This window comes from Gastrolobium bilobum, unplaced genomic scaffold (genome assembly GCF_033153095.1).
Source record: "Gastrolobium bilobum isolate Gb01-03AN ecotype WA unplaced genomic scaffold, APGP_CSIRO_Gbil_v1 utg1885, whole genome shotgun sequence".
In the NCBI taxonomy this organism is placed as follows: Eukaryota; Viridiplantae; Streptophyta; class Magnoliopsida; order Fabales; family Fabaceae; genus Gastrolobium; species Gastrolobium bilobum.
The window spans coordinates 326,738-343,239 of NW_026899589.1; the positions used below are offsets into that span (position 1 = coordinate 326,738).

Consider the following 16,502-nt stretch of genomic DNA (forward strand, 5'->3'; position numbering starts at 1 on the left):
AGAAATTGCCCAGAAAACATACATGTCTTCCATTCCTCTCTTATTTAAGGCTCAATTAACTCACCAACCTATAATTTTTCTAAAAGAAAAACTAATTTTGCCCTATTTGTTTTGTGCTAGTTTTGTTTCTTTTGGCGTAAAACTGCTTCATTACTGTATTATGAGTATTATGTTGGACATCAATATTCTATTCACTTTCTTTCTTAAACACAATAAAGTTAAAAGATGACACACAATTTGCTGTCCGATAAGTGTATTGATGTCTAACATCTTTATCGTATCAGCAATGTTCATTTCAGTGAGTAAAAGAGTTTAACAAGCTCATTGAGAATTGCTCTTTTTTTCTTCACTAAATAGAGTACTAGGCCATCATGATACATTTAGAACTTGAAGAAAATTCCGCACAGTATGAGTTTAGACAACAATCTTTACAATGACCAGTGTTTTATCAGAAGTTCTTCTAATAATGAGCGTATTTGTTCTCTCACAGTATCTCTGTTACTAACACTCAATGTAAAACAAGTTGCCCCTGCATGATTCCGCAACCTCGCAACTGCAGAAATTGACTACATTAGTAACTTAAAAGTTCAGAAATGCAATTAGCCAAATAGTGGCTCCAAAATCCTCAAAACATCTTCAACAGATCTTTGAGCTTCATTCGTACCAGGCCATGTGACAGATTTTGTCCTATCTCATTTATTTAAAGAATCAAGAAAAGAAAATTGTTTGAGAAATGGGGGAATGTTAAAGTACTGAAAAAAATTACCTGCAGGTATATCTCTGCCAAATTTTGGAACTGGAATGGAAGCCAAAATTGGGATATTTGACTCCAAAACTTTTAGTACTGCAGGGAAGAATGACGAACTGTATAACTCCATCTTACCAACTTCATCAATGATGAAGAGTTCAGTGTCTTCTCTAACCTAGTCATTGAACGTGTCTTCGAACATCAAAGACTGATGTAATATATAGGCAATGGCAAATAATATCTTTTATATCCTCAATGACAAATCTACACTCAGAAAATGAACTCCACCAATAGTTTAAAAAAGCATGTGAGCAGTTCAAGAGCATCATACCACATTTTCGATAAGAATTGAAATGCATGTAAAGATGGTGATATATTTGGCATAACGTGCAATAATCTAATCTCCTACAACGGCACTAAAAACAATAGTGCCCTCTTCATTCCCTTTACTGTTTTCACTCAAGGAACTAGTTACTTGAAAATATCAAAGGACAAATCCCCGTGCACATGACTCCTCTACTTGCAAGGGTGACGGTAACGGTTAATTGTACGCGTTCTTACCCTTACACTCTTGCAAAGAGATGGTAAGGAACTAGCTACTTAACTTAAGAAAAAAAAAGGCATAAATAAAACATCTCTGACAAGCAACAAACAAACTACAGAGAAAGCGAGCTCACCTGCAATTCCGGCAGTGCTAGTGACTCAAAAGATGCAATATCAACTTTATACTTCCCAACGCTAGGCCATGTGAGAGACTCAGGGCTGCCAATGCAATTATTAAATAACACCCTTTAATTAAATAAGCAATTGACTATGGGATTAGCGTTTGTAAGAGATAATTTTATCTTTTACTTATGCATAAAAGTGTGTGGAGTTCATATTTTATTTTTCTTTCTCTTCTTTTCACACGTGAGCACATACACTTTTAAGTGCTTTTAGAAGACAAAGAAATATTAATCCCATTAACTATCACATAAAAACCTTTCATTTGTTAGTGCTTGAGAAATGAATACCCTTTAAGCACCATCACCAAGAAACACAAATTACAAAACATAAAAACACAAAAGTTGGGATCTTTATGTGAGAAATGACCTTGAAATGTTGGCAGAGGCAAGTGGGCATGTGCGACCATCTAGAGTGACCACTTCGAAACCAACCCTCTGGCCTGCGTGTCTAACTTCACCTACAAAACCAACCACCAAAACCATTTTGGTTTTGGGAACATAGGAGCTTGTGAAAGAATAAGAAGGGATGCTTACGAGTGTAGAAGCCCTGAACCTTGAGGGCGGGATTAGAGGCTTTGAGGGACTCGAACACTCTCATAATAAGAGTGCTTTTTCCCACGCCCTGATCAATGAAAGGATAGTAAATTCAACAATCAAGAGTGACTAACCATGAAATTGAAATTGGAAAGAGAGAAGAATCACTCACAGGAGGACCCGTGACCAGGAAGCATTTGCCGGGACCAGCCATTGTTTCTGTGCCTGTTCTAATGGGATGAAGTTTAAGGGTCGACTTTTTTAATTCGAGACTAATTTTTATTTTATTTTTTGATACATAATTCGAGACTAATTTTTATTGGAGAATGAAAGTTTCTTTTTTTGTTTTATTTCATTTCAATTTGGCTAAATAGATTCGTGATTAGTTGTAAATTATTAATTAAATTAGTTTAAGAAATGATTAATCAAACATTTTTATTGAAAGACAAAACTTTCTTATTTGCCAAACATTTCGAGCACTCTGCCATTTTTATTTTTATTTTGTCATTGCCTTCAAAGTCCAAGAGCAAACAGCCAAGTTGAATGCTTAATAAAAATTTGTATGAAAAGATTAAAGGAAGTAGAGACCTAAAAAAAAAAGGAAGCAGGACCATCGTATTTGAAAATTCAGTTTTGTTTTGGTTAAAGGGAGGAATTATTATCACATTCTTTTTTTTTAGTACAAAAAAATTTAAGTGAAATTAATATCGGTATCCCACTAAAGTCAGAAAAGACCTCAATCTCTTTGAAAATTTGCTTAAGAGATATATCACTCACCAATAAAGTCCGCTAGCAAAATTTGAGATATAAATCAAATCATTAGTCAACTCTGCTCACCATTATTATTGTATTCTAAGATGACACATTTCAATGAAACTTTCAAATTGTCCATAAAAAAAAAATAAAGTGTTATTTGTTACTATGAGAGCTATATATCTAAGCTTTGCAAACTTAATCTTTACCAGTTAAACCAATTGAGGTTGGCCATTAAAAATATAATTATGCTGTCATCACTCATCCGTAGGTTCCTTCTTTATTCAACTTAAAATTCACAACGTATTTTCTTTTCTTTTCTTTTTATAAACAACTGACACTGCCAAAAAAACTGTTTTTTTTAATAAAAAAGTAATGTTTTTCTGGGTATTATTATTATTATTTAGCCATCAGAATTATAATTAAAAAATAAAACGATTAATTTCAAACATTAACTACAGAGTGGCACTGCATGTACAAGCTAAAATTATATAATTACTTTAAAACCACAAAGTGAAAATAGGAAAACATCTGTGAAAAGCTTGGTTTATTCAAGGATTAACGAAAACGCAGAACATAACAGCTGCTATTTAAAATCCTGAATTGATAAATCATCAACTTCCATAAACCACAAAAGACAAAATAGCCATTCAAATCCAAGGCATTTAACAGGATTATCAACGGACAGTCAATTCAGAGCTTACCAAGGAAGATGTAATTTTATGCATTATTCATTCATCAATGTCAACTTGATCTGATTAACATAATGGTCCGTGTGATTATTAACTAGCCGAAATAATATTAAAATTGAGATTATAATTTCACTCCTACGGTTTTCTTACTCGCTGATAAATTATTCTCTTTTTAATATTGATTTACAAGCAACTATATTCTAAAACCAATGAAGATTGATAGTCAACGATACCATGGAAAGATCCAGATTGTTTAATCACAAAACATCCTTAATTATAAATAGTGAAAAGATTCATAGCACGAGACAGACAGACAAAAGGAAAACTCATTTTTTGAGAATATAACAGCACACGACATCTTTTTTTTGTATAGAAACAGCACACAACATCTAATACCACTTTATGATTTCAATTGTGGGTTTACCTTTCTCTTTAATCTGAACGAAATAATAAAGGCATGCTTCATCCACAAAAACGACTTTAAAAAGGAGATTCAAAATAAAATTACAAAAAAAAAAAAACAGCTATAGCATTTCATCAAACCAAAAAGGTACGCGAATATGACACCAATATTCAATAGGAAAATGCAAATCCATGAAAGCAAACTGAGTCTTTTTTAATGATAGCGGTTGACTTTTAAGTACAGGATCATATAGCTAAATGTAAAATAAGGATTATGCAACTAATCTAAACCTAAGAATGAAGAAACAAAAGCATCCATGGATTGGCAAACAGTCTACCAAATTCTAAGCGGTTTAACCTATGCATAATGATTATATATTCCAGTTACTCCTAAAGCTTCTTCCTTTGTACCAGCAACTTTACTCGTCATCCTCTTCATCCTATCAAATAAAACCAAATCAAGCATATTAAAAATCAATATTAAAATCAATTTAGCAGGCACCTAACAAAGCACAGAACACAAGCAATGAAAAGAATATTACATCCTCTTCGTCCTCATCATGGATTTCGGACTTTGACTTATCAGACCCTTCTTCCTCTGAACGGTTTTTGCCCTCAGCCTAATAAATACATCAAAACGAAGCACAATCAATTATAATAAAAGAAAACGGAAGCAAAAATAAAAACGCACAAGTAAAAAAGTGGGTCGAGAGATAAAAAGGAAGTAATCACCAATGCAGTATTGTAGGCCCGAAGAGTCTTTTCATACTCCGCTTTCTTCTTGCCTGCCTTAGCAACGTAAGGAGCCTTTTCCTGAAACGCATTTAAAACACACAACAATTATCATAAAAGCGTTCGTTAACATTGAGCAATTTTTCAGAGAAATAAAGCGCAAATCACTCACCGCATCAGACAGCGATTTCCATTTACCACCTCCAGCTTTACCGACCTAATTGAGTTTCACAGTAAACCGCGAATTAGAATTCAAAACAGCTTTGAAATTTCAGAGATTCGACAAAAAATAAATAATAAAAAAATAGGTCACTCACGACAGCGACAGATTTGTTCTCTGGATTCTCTTTCTTGAACTGCTCTCTGAAATCAGACCTGCAACCACCACGAAAACACGCATTAGTAATCAGAAACCGTAATCGAACAATTTTAATCACAACAGACTCGTTTCGAAGAACGATAAATACAATCGCAAAAGAAAAAGACTCGAACAATTTTCAGCACAAAACCATACATGAAAACGAAGAAAGCGCTTGGAGGCCTCTTCGGCTTGTTTGGATCCTTCGCAGCTTTCTTCGACTGCTTCCTCCCGGTTCCAGCTCCCTTGCGCTTCAACCTAACAAAATCAAAACAAATCGAACAACAACCACAACGAATCAAACGCTTGATCGCAATAATTAGATCTAATTCTAAAAAAAAAAAAAACGAAACAGATTCTGAGAAAACGAGAAATGCGGAGGAAACTCACCGGTTATCGGCGGGTTTGGAGTTAGTGGTAGCCTTCGGCATGGTGATCGCAGAGAAAAAGTTGTGAGTGAGAGGCGTTAGGGTTTCAGCGTTACCTTAGTTTGGGAAAAAGGGAGAGATTAAAAATGAAGAGAGAGCGAGGTTGAGTTTTTATGTTTGCGAACGCTAGAGAGGGATAAGAAGGGGAAACCCAAAAATATGAAAATTGCATATTTTTGGGTTTTGGCGGGATATCGAAAATCTATTGACACATCATCAATCCGTGTGATCTCGCGCCATTCACTCTCGTTTCTTGATTGTGTTTCCTTTTTTGTGTGCTGTGATTGTGACTTGTGAGAAGGGGTGAATCCCTTATTATTATTTTTGGAAAGAAAAATAAAATCATAATTTATAAAGCATTATTAGAATAATAGAACATATATTTATAATAGAAATAAAATATAAATATGTAATTAAATATAATTATATTTTATTAATGTAAAATAAATTAAATTAAATATTAATATTCTTTAAAATATTCTAATATTATATAGTCAAATTCTATTATGTTATTAAATTATGAGGCAAAGAATATATACTATAGAAATGTTAATTATTAATAGAAACTAATATGAATATAAAAATATTATACTTCATGCAATCAAATATTCTATTTAGAGAAGAAAGATACGTGGATATAATATATTTATATTTGTTCGGTTCTGTTAAACCGTATAATGATACTTCAAGGGTATGCGCTCAGAGATATCCGTATCTTGGTTGGCTTATAGCCAATATCCCCATCACTGCGCACAAGCAATAGGCTTATAGCCGAGACGTGGGTGTGTGCACAGTGTGGGCAGAAGTAGTAAATGAGTTCAGAGTATATACCTAGGGTCTTTAACCTCTTATTTAGAAGGGTTACCTCAGGGGCTTGTGTAGATCTCCCAGTTGTAGTAGGATTTAACGTCCTTTCTGTTGGGATAGGGACTCTATCCTTAGCTGCCTTACTGTTTTATATTGTTAGGATAATTGGAGAATTATTCTTTAAGGGATCCTTGGGTAGGTGGTTAGGATATGGAAATATTCCATAACAGTTGCCCCCAGCCCGACAGTTCGGAAGCTCGGACTGCTGGGGTGCCTAAGTTTGATTGATAGATCGACCCTACCGAGGTACTATGATCCTGCCTTGGGTCTGGTGTGACTACCTCTTATGGGTTTAGCTTTTTATATTGGCTTTTTTTTTCTTGAAGTCTCTGAGTGGTGAGGCGGTGTTTGCCTTTTTTTTTTACTTTTTTGGAGTTACCCAACCCTAATTATCTCTTTGAGACGAGTTGGCTCCCTCCGGTATCCCCACGAGCTTCGACTCTTTGAGCCGGCTATGGGACTAATCCGGAGTGCGGGGGAACAGTGATGGCTAAAGGTTCAGCCCCCTCCCCAAGAATGCATTCAGCGGGAATCGAACACATATCCAACCCCACTAACTCAGCGCCAAGTTACCAACTGAACTGCACCCATTGGGTCTTTTTTTTTTACTTTGAGCTAGGCTTCTTATACCATAGCTTTCTTTAAATTGACTTGGCTTTTGCCTTGTCTACACTTTTGAAGGCAGTATATTTGCCTTTCTGAAGCCCTTCATTGGGCTTAGTTGGAGCTCAAAGCCTAGGCCGAGCTATTAACCTTGAAGCCCTTAGTTGGGCTGAGCTCAAGGCTATGGTCGAGCTCTTACATTTGAAGCCCTTAGTTGGGCTGAATTGAAGCTCAAGGCTGATGCCGAGCTTTTAATCTCGAGGCCCTTCACTGGGCTGAGTTGGAGCTCAAGGCTGAGGCTGAGCTCTTAAACTCGAAGCCCTTCGTTGGGCTGAGCTCAAGGCTATGGCCGAGCTCTTAAACTTGAAGCCCTTCGTTGGGTTGAGCTCAATGATGTGCCCTTCGTTGGGTTGAGCTCAAGGCTGTGTCCGAGCTCTTAAACTTGAAGCCCTTAGTTGGGCTGAGTTGAAGCTCAAGACTGATGCCGAGCTTTTAATCTTGAAGCCCTTTGTTGGGCTGAGCTCAAGGCCGAGGCCGAGCTAATAAATTTGAAGCCCTTAACTGGGCTAAGTTGAAGCTCAAGGTTAAGGCCGAGCTAATATATTTGAAGCCCTTCACTGGGCTGAGTTGAAGCTCAAGGCTGATGCCGAGCTTTTAATCTTGAAGCCCTTCATTGGGCTTAGTTGGAGCTCAAGGCCGAGGCCGAGCTATTAAACTTGAAGCCCTTAGTTGGGCTGAGTTGAAGCTCAAGGCTGATGCCAAACTTTTAATCTTGAAGCCCTTCGTTGGGCTAAGCTCAAGGCCGAGGCCGAGCTAATAAATTTGAAGCCCTTAACTAGGTTGAGTTGAAGCTTAAGGCTGGGGCCGAGCTAATATATTTGAATTGTGACGACGAGAATCTCTGTCAAATCGTCATCTACTTGGATCTAGATCTCCATTTTAGAGTCTCTCGTAGGATCAAAAGCCCTTTTACGGTAGGGTTTGTCTCCTCTTATATATGTGGTTTCAGCAATTTCAGGGCGCGCGAGGTAACCTTTTAATCTGTGGCTTCGTGCTATATTGCGGGTGTCCACCATGGATGGGAGTCGAAATTTGCCGATTCCCACAGACGGCGCCAATGTTCGGTTCTATTGAACCGTATAATGATACCTCAAAGGTATGCGCTCAGAGATATCCTATGGATAGGTATCTTGGTTGGCTTATAGCCAATATCCCCATCACTGCGCACAAGCAATAGGCTTATAGCCGAGACGTGGGTGTGTGCACAATGTGGGCAGAAGTAGTAAATGAGTTCAGAGTATATACCTGGGGTCTTTAACCTCTTAATTATAAGGGTTACCTCATGGGCTTGTGTAGATCTCCCAGTTGTAGTAGGATTTAACGTCCTTTCTGTTGGGATAGGGACTTTATCCTTAGCTGCCTTACTGTTTTATATTATTAAGATAATTGGAGAATTATCCTTTAAGGGATCCTTGGGTAGGTGGTTAGGATATGGAAATATTCCATAATAGTCTGCGCGTGTCCACCATGGATGGGAGTCGAAATTTTCCGTTTCCCACAGACGGCGCCAATGTTCGGTTCTATTGAACCGTATAATGATACCTCAAGGGTATGCGCTCAGAGATATCCTATGGATAGGTATCTTGTTTGGTTTATAGCCAATATCTCCATCACTGTGCACAAGCAATAGGCTTATAGCCGAGACGTGGGTGTGTGCACAGTGTGGGCAGAAGTGTTAGATGAGTTCAGAGTATATACCTGGGGTCTTTAACCTCTTATTTATAAGGGTTACCTCATGAGGTTGTGTAGATCTCCCAGTTGTAGTAGGATTTAACGTTCTTTCTATTGGGATAGAGACTCTATCCTTAGCTGCCTTACTGTTTTATATTGTTAGGATAATTGAAGAATTATCCTTTAAGGGATCATTGGGTAGGTGGTTAGGATATGAAAATATTCCGTAACAATATTATATCAGACATATGGATATAATATATTATATAAAGATAATATATATTTTTATAATATATAAATATATAATATATTTATATATTGCAATATTTGTAAAATCCTTATTGAAGCCCCCAACTCGCGTGATGTGTTCATTATAATTTAATGGCATCTTTGTAGAATCCCAAACCATTAAAGCTTATAATTTTTTTTGTCCCTTCGGGGACATCCGATAAAAGCTTATAATTTTTTTTTGAAATAGATTAAAGCTTATAATTAATGGTCATTTAACTCTGCCCACGTATCGTGCAATATATTTAATGGTCATCCGGTGACTCGGCTCATTAGTAGAAAATTAAACTTGTGGTTAGTCCGAGCATCTTATTGAATGGATATGTAATTAGATCGATGAATACTAATTTAACTAGGTTAGTTTACGATGAAGTCTATGACTTGACTTGTTGAAAGAAAATTAATTTCGACAATATTATCAATTCTGCGTACATACAAGAATGTCTTTAATTACTTCCAATTTGCACCTTGACATAATTTCCATATAGATTCATATCATGCTTCTTCTTCTTCTTTTTTTGATACTATTCATATCATGCTTCTTACTTGGTCACAAATATAGTTGAAGCTATTATTAAAGGCTATCCAACCCAAATAGAATCTAATTATGTACATGCGGTGTTATATGACGCTGTCAAGTCATAACACATCAACACATAGGCCAGAATTATCCAAGACAATTCATAACACACACATTAGCACTCCAAATGCTACATAGCTCAACATAACTATGAGCTTGAAGTACAATATACTCGGGCATTACAAAACAGTCCATTTCACATGAGTATCAATACATAATAGGTTTACAGAAAATCATACATAGAACATGAAAATAAAAATCCGAACCACCAACAAAACATCCTCAATTACTTGAACTTGACCACACATTCTAAACATAAACTGTCGATAAACATGATTTTCATATATTCTCTTATCCTTTTCTTAAACTTTGGTACTTGAAATCAACAAATTTCATAAAGGGTGAGATTCATCTCAATAAAATTAAGAATGCTCACCCTTTTCTTACCATTATTCGTTCACATGTTAAGAAGCAACTATTCTAAGACCATTATGCAAAAATTAATATAATTACAATATCCCATCTCTATATATACAAAAAATCGAAGGACCAATTTGATTTGTTCTCTTTTCATCCTATATAGATGACATTGATCTAGAGGATCATGGAGAAAATCGCAAAGAACAAGGCATATTGGGAGCTCTTAATAAGAAGAAGTTGGCTGGCAAATTTAAGGTTCCGAAAAGTTTGTGACAATGAGTTCATTTTCATGCATAATTACTTTGGGCAATGCAATTCTCATATTATTGGAAAGGAGGGGACTTTTCCACACATTCAAATTCATGGTGGGATCTACACATAAAAAAAGAGAACAAAAGAAAAATTATTGCACGTAAAATGAACTCTTACTAACATGAGAACTCTTTTTTTCCAATTACTTTTTCTTACGTTCACCATTTGACCTAAGAATTAAGCACTATAATTACTGTGGATGAGATAAAACATGAACCAATATAGGGGATTTATACAGATTTCAGGAAGAGGAATTGTAGTGCTTGTGGCCCATGAATTTTTGGGTGCCCCTTCTCTCAAAACAGGGGACAAAATGAAAAAAAAAGGACAAAATTCTCTCATGTGAGAGAGACCACCAAATAATTAAGTGAGTCTGGATCACTTAATTATAAAATATAAAATAAGTATAATGTTTTTCTCCTTTCACATGATACGAAGAATTTTCCTACAGACACATAAAAGTGGGCCCATCAACTTTTTTAATTTTCTTTTGTTTTAAAAATAGTGGACCCCAAGATTGATTGTCTCTATGATATGATATGACCTAAGAATTTTTACTACAAGATGATATTTATTTTTCCCATAAAATAAATGTTTGGTGATAGTAATCACAAACGTAAGACTTTGTTTATAGGCAACACAGTTGATAGAGTTGTCTCCCAAGATTTTTATAAGTTTGTCTTCTAGATATGTGGTTCTTGTTCTTTTTCTGCATGTTGACACTGCCTTAACCCAACATAAAAGAATAATTAACACTACTATCGCAGAAATTTGAAGTTGAAAGGAGGGTGGATGGACTAAAATCATAATAAAGAAAATTTTATCCATTATTTTCCATCTTGGCTCTTGCTGCTTTTATGGTAATTTTCCCCCTTATTTTGTGAACATTTCCTTCTTATAAATTAAATTTATTAAATAATATATAATAAATATTAATTTATGTTGAATAAATAAAAGTTTTTTAATCCTCAAACATGAGAACTCAAGTTCAAATCTTCGTTTCTTGCAAAATGTATATATTTTAATTGATCCTATAACTAGCTTAAACCGGTGAGGTGAGGGCACCGAGTTTGTTAGTATTTTGGTTTATATTTTACACACAAAATAAAATCTCTAAAAAATTTCATTCCTAGAAAAATTTTAAAAAATCTTTCGCCAAATATAAATAAATGAAATTATCACCCTCATTTTGCTTGGAATCTGAAAATAAAACTTCTACCAAGGTTCTTTCAATGTTTGTAGTACGGGTTAATTGTTGCGGTTTTGTAGTTGTTTGATGCAGTTTGTTAGGCCTGATTTGGACTACGACCCAAAATGCTTTGCGGGCATGATCCGAATTCCAGCCTAAAACAGCTGGTATGATTGTTGGGCTTAGAAGGCTAGTTGATCCAACTAAAGGGAACTTTCCTAGCCCGAATTCAATGTTTTTCATTTATTTTTTCCCATTAAGATAAAAAAGAAGAAAAACAATAACTAACATAAAACAAACGTATCGAAAGCCATTCTGCATTGATCTTCCTTAAAATCGAATGACGGAGGAGAGTGAATTATGGGAGACGAAGAAGCAACCCATGAACATCAAAAGTCGTTAGCAGCTCTTCTCATATTTCTGATCGTTGCTGCTTTTCAGTGTGCATACCTTTGGCTCGATCACTTGAAGAAGGTATCGTTCTAATGTTAGTCATTAATTGTAATCATGCTTATGAATCTGAAATTTTTTTCACCATAAACTAATCAAAGGATTGCAAATCATTTTTCATTCTTTTAATAATTAAGAATTTTTCAACCTCACCTAGCTAGGCCTAGGATCTCTCCATTAATCAAGGAAATAAAATATTGTAGCATGTATACGTAGGAACGCAACAGCTTGAGATATTGTGATAATATTAATTTCTTTTAGTCATATGATTTTTCTACAGAGCGGATCCGATAATGAAAAAGATATTCAGTTGCGTGGAGAAATAAAATACCTTTCGAAGCAGGCAAGCTTATTGTCGCAGTAAGCAATTCATATGCATGGGTTATGCTTTTTTTATTTTTTTTGTTGATTATTTCAAAAGCCCTCCTCCACTTTGTTTTGAGCAAATGTTATCATTCGATGAGTTTTCTTTGCTCGAGCATATTGCTATGTGATATACTTTTGTTTTTTTGGCCTTTCAATGCAATACAATTTATGAGGAGGAGAAGGAATGAGGGGCAAGACATAACTATCTATAACAGTTAATCATCTTTTGGATCTTGAGTTTTCTATATTTCAAAATGATAAAAAGTGATTATGTTTGGTCATTGGAAGTTAAGGGGTAAATCTACAATTTTGTCAAAAAACCCACTATTACATGTGTTACAGATTTTTGGCAGTAAAATTAATCACATGTCTAAATAAAAGAGAATTGGGAGTGAAAATATTGAAGTACATGTGCAACAGAGAAGTATTAGTAAGGAACGTTAATTATTCACTAAGACATTGAACTGAACTTCTATTAAAAGCAAAATACACTAATAAGAAATATTTAGCATTGTTCAGACATGTAGAATAAAGATGCAAATTAATTCCCTTACCGGTATAGAACATTAATATCAACTTGGGGAAATAAAATAAAGAAATTAACATGGGTAGAAATCACTGAAAAATAGATGACTGTAAGATGTGATTGCAAATTTATGTACATATGTATTATATTTGTGTGTGTCTGAGAGAAAGAGAGCATATGGGTCACTTCTTTATCCTCTCAGGCCATCAACCTTTGCACAAGCAGCAAAACTCAGAAGACTAGCAGCTGCCAAGGAGAGGGAACTTGCAAAGTGTGAGTTTATTTCCAGTTGGAAGCTGTTTTACTTTTACATATTGTATTGTATGCAATGTTGTGTAGAACTGACATATTGCAAAGCCACCATTTCAAATTTGCTTTCAAGACAAACATGATGTGTGTGTGTGTGTTTTTGAACTTTGCAAGCACCATATAGTAACCAAAGATGATCATATGAAAAAAAGATGATCATATGCTGACACTAGTGATTTGAACAAATTTACTAAACAAGGTCATCTGAATTTAGCTGGTAAATAACTAAATATATTCTCTGTATTTATGAAAGATTTAATTTTAAAAAGGGGAATCATTTTCTCCTGCTATTGGAGAAAATGACCCCTTCCTACAAATACAATCATAAATGGGTTCCATTTTAGATTTTTTTTTTCTCTCACCTTAAATTTTTCTCTCACCTATTGTCTTGTGTCAGCTGCATGAGAGTAGTTTTCTCCTATAAAAGGAAAAAACTAAACTCCTTTTAAAAAATATTAAGGAGTAAAAGAAACTTATCCCCTTGAAACCAAAACAGTACAGAAGAAAATTCAATTCAATTTGAAGGTGTTTGAGCTATAAGTGTAATTAAATATATTGTTGGAGAGGAGTATATTTTAATGAGGTTAAAATCCTTATTTAGTATGCATGTTAAATATTGAATAAAGTGGTTACAGTAGACACTGTTTAAGCAAGAATTACTTGCTGCATTTGATGCGCTCGCCTAATTAGTTGTCCACTGTTTGTGCAAGCAACATTTCTTCACTGCACTTTTTCTCCCTCCATAAATATTATATTTATCTTCATTTTTCACATCCTTATTTTTATTCTACTGGTTTATTAATTAATTAACAATTGATTTTTCTTTACCCACGAGTTCGTAAGAATTATTGTCTAAACTAATCTGCAGATCAAAATTTAAATCACAAAGATACTGCTTTGTATACGAAAGTGCTGCTTGCCTCAAAGGTATCTACAGATATAACATTATTCTTTAAAGTTTACAGATTTTCTTTGTGGAGGCTTATATTATGAGTTACTTTTCCTGTGTTGCTTTGTAGTATTTAACATATGGATTGATGATTATCTGGTTCTGGCGTGTTCCTGTGGCTGGCATATCTCAGCAACTTGTGCAACCATTTGGTAATGCAACTATGATTATATAATACTTTAATTTTACTTGGTTACGCCATAAATCAACTCACTCATATGGATTTATTAGCAGGCCATACAAAAATCAACTTTTCTTATTTTCTTGGAATATTTTTACTATTTCCAAATGAAGCCCGATGAGACAAATACCATGTCTCATTGCTTCTTGTTACAAGAGAAAGAGGAAAACAATAAGCTTTTGCTTTGAGTTCTAAATATTTTACACTCTTTGCAGGGAGATTTTTATCTTGGAAGTCTGGAGGAGTTCAAAGCAACGATGTTATGGTAAGTAAATGCTTGTTTCTTTACTTAGATATGTTATTGCCATAATTTTTCTTTTTGGGCGAGTCATGCAAGTGCCATGATTAACCCTTATATTTAATCTAAATAGATTAGTTTAATTATTGGAGAAATGTGTTTATTGTCTTTAATTACTCGAATCTGAATTTGAATTTAGTTTCTAAAGGAATTAATTATCCTACATATACTTAATCACAGTTGATGGATTTTTTCTCTCAAGATCAATATTCTCATCGTTAAAAAAAAATAAAAAATCCCTTATATTAATGGTAAACCATTTAACAAAATTCAAATGTCATCTGAATATCCTAGGAGCTGCTTAATTTTTAGCCCATTGTAAAACAGTTTTAACCTGTTTTTACAGACATAGGATTTTAATCATTCTTCACTAACATTTTGCTCCTTCGCCTCTCAATTTCTTGTTTTAATCTTCACGATTAAATTTGTAAATTCTTACAATTGTCTGCAGCATTCTAATTTTTTGAATTTGAATTGAGAATTGTTTCTAACTGTCTTTCCATCATTACAGATTGGAGTAATATCTTGGTTAATAGTATCAGCCAGGGTTTGCAGATTTGTCCGTCGAGCTTATAGCAGATAAATAATCATGATTTTCATCGTGCAATAACGAAAATTGCTAGTTGCTTGGAATCTTAGTTTTAAGTGGAATGAACAAGATGTTAATGCTTAATATATATATGTTACTTTTGTAAGAAAATTGTTCTTATATATTTCTCTCCTCGGTCTGGTAAGTATTCCAATTTTCTGAGATCCACTTTCCATCATGTGCTTGTTGTGTGATAAGCATTTAACTAAAAGAAATTTATTATTTGGTAAGGAATTTTATCATTAAATTTAAGGGAAAACTTCAAAAAACCACCTATGAATTTTGTTAATTATCATTTATCCTCTCACAAAATTTTTGAATCATTTACGCCCTTTTTTAGATCTTTTTTATCATTTATCACCCTGACTTAAAGTTTCTTTATCACTTAACCCCCTCACTTAAAGGGGTAAAGGATAAAAAAACTTTAAGTCAGGAGGTAAATGATAAAAAAATTTAGGAAGAGGGTAAATAATTATAAAAAAAGTTATATGAGAGTTTTTGAAGTTTTCCCTAAATCTAAATTGCTAGATTGCGCAACGCTGTAATCTTGTTTATTTATTAAATTAAGTAAATGTACATATACCTCTTCAATTTAGGTTAATTAATTGCATTTGAATCCATAAACCATTTTTTTCTTAATCTCTTCAACGATTCATTCTTCGGAATAATCCTGTTCGAGCATTGTCGGTTGTTATAACGGGGGTGGCTCTCCCAAAATTATCCAAAACTTTTTTTTTTCATTCTCATAGCTCGAACACAAGATCATTGTTTAAGAGACAAGCTCCTACCACTTGTGCCAATAATATTTGGTATCGAATTCATAAACTTTTTTTTTCCAGTAAACAATCCATAAATTATTTAAAGTATAATAAGGAACTTTCAAATTTAATTTTAATAAAAAAATATTACATTCAATAATTCAATGTCATATTATTTAACAAATTTAGCATCTTTTGTCATTTTTAACAAACTTGTTTATGACTTATTTAGAAAAAAGAATTATTTTTTAAAATTCTCTTAAAACACTGCAAAAAAAAAACTTTTCCATCTCAAAAAAACTTTAATGTTTTTACGGTGAATGCAGATAAGTTATATACATTTACTCCCCAACGATATTAATTTGGGTTGAATGATTACAAAATTATAATGATAAAGACCGTAATAATCTTGGAATTAATTATAATTACAAAAATATCTTAATTTTCGTTCCAAAATGAGATCATTTTGGACTCAATGTAGATAACTAATCTATATTCACGGTAGAAAAACCCCAAAATAAATAATGGGTTTGTGTTTTCTAAAGTTATTTTAGATAACTTTATCTAATGTTCATCAAAACGATGTCGTTTGATGAACATTAGACAAAGTTATCTAAAGTAACATTAGATACTTTTTTTCCATAAATAATCTAAATGCACACCTTTGATGCACGAAAATCCTTTTTGAAAAAAAAAAATGCATGTCGGACAGCT

General features: G+C 33.9%; 3 protein-coding genes across 4 annotated transcripts; 1 reads left to right on the forward strand and 2 right to left on the reverse strand.

The window, feature by feature from the left end:
* Positions 1-249: 249 nt before the first annotated feature.
* On the reverse strand, positions 250-2,306 carry LOC133291787 (uncharacterized). 2 transcript variants are annotated; one of them, XM_061490118.1, is made up of 6 exons: positions 2,180-2,306; positions 2,008-2,095; positions 1,841-1,931; positions 1,426-1,510; positions 764-923; positions 250-556 (listed from the first exon to the last, which is right to left on the reverse strand). In XM_061490118.1, exons 1-6 carry the CDS (start codon positions 2,219-2,221, stop codon positions 429-431), a joined length of 594 nt encoding a protein of 197 aa, XP_061346102.1. In that variant the 5' UTR covers positions 2,222-2,306; the 3' UTR covers positions 250-428. The 2 variants fall into 2 exon arrangements, with proteins under 2 accessions (XP_061346102.1, XP_061346101.1); XM_061490117.1 differs by having other exon boundaries at positions 258-553; positions 767-923.
* Positions 2,307-4,192: 1,886 nt separating this feature from the next.
* LOC133291788 (high mobility group B protein 2) lies at positions 4,193-5,375 on the reverse strand. The gene is made up of 7 exons (XM_061490119.1): positions 5,335-5,375; positions 5,101-5,202; positions 4,904-4,961; positions 4,759-4,803; positions 4,587-4,667; positions 4,397-4,474; positions 4,193-4,294 (listed from the first exon to the last, which is right to left on the reverse strand). Exons 1-7 carry the CDS (start codon positions 5,373-5,375, stop codon positions 4,274-4,276), a joined length of 426 nt encoding a protein of 141 aa, XP_061346103.1. The 3' UTR covers positions 4,193-4,273.
* Positions 5,376-11,722: 6,347 nt separating this feature from the next.
* LOC133291725 (protein GET1-like) lies at positions 11,723-15,120 on the forward strand. The gene is made up of 7 exons (XM_061490032.1): positions 11,723-11,836; positions 12,093-12,172; positions 12,907-12,977; positions 13,882-13,940; positions 14,033-14,114; positions 14,359-14,408; positions 14,953-15,120. The coding sequence occupies exons 1-7, from the start codon at positions 11,723-11,725 to the stop codon at positions 15,022-15,024; spliced, it is 528 nt and encodes a 175-aa protein (XP_061346016.1). The 3' UTR covers positions 15,025-15,120.
* Positions 15,121-16,502: the final 1,382 nt, after the last annotated feature.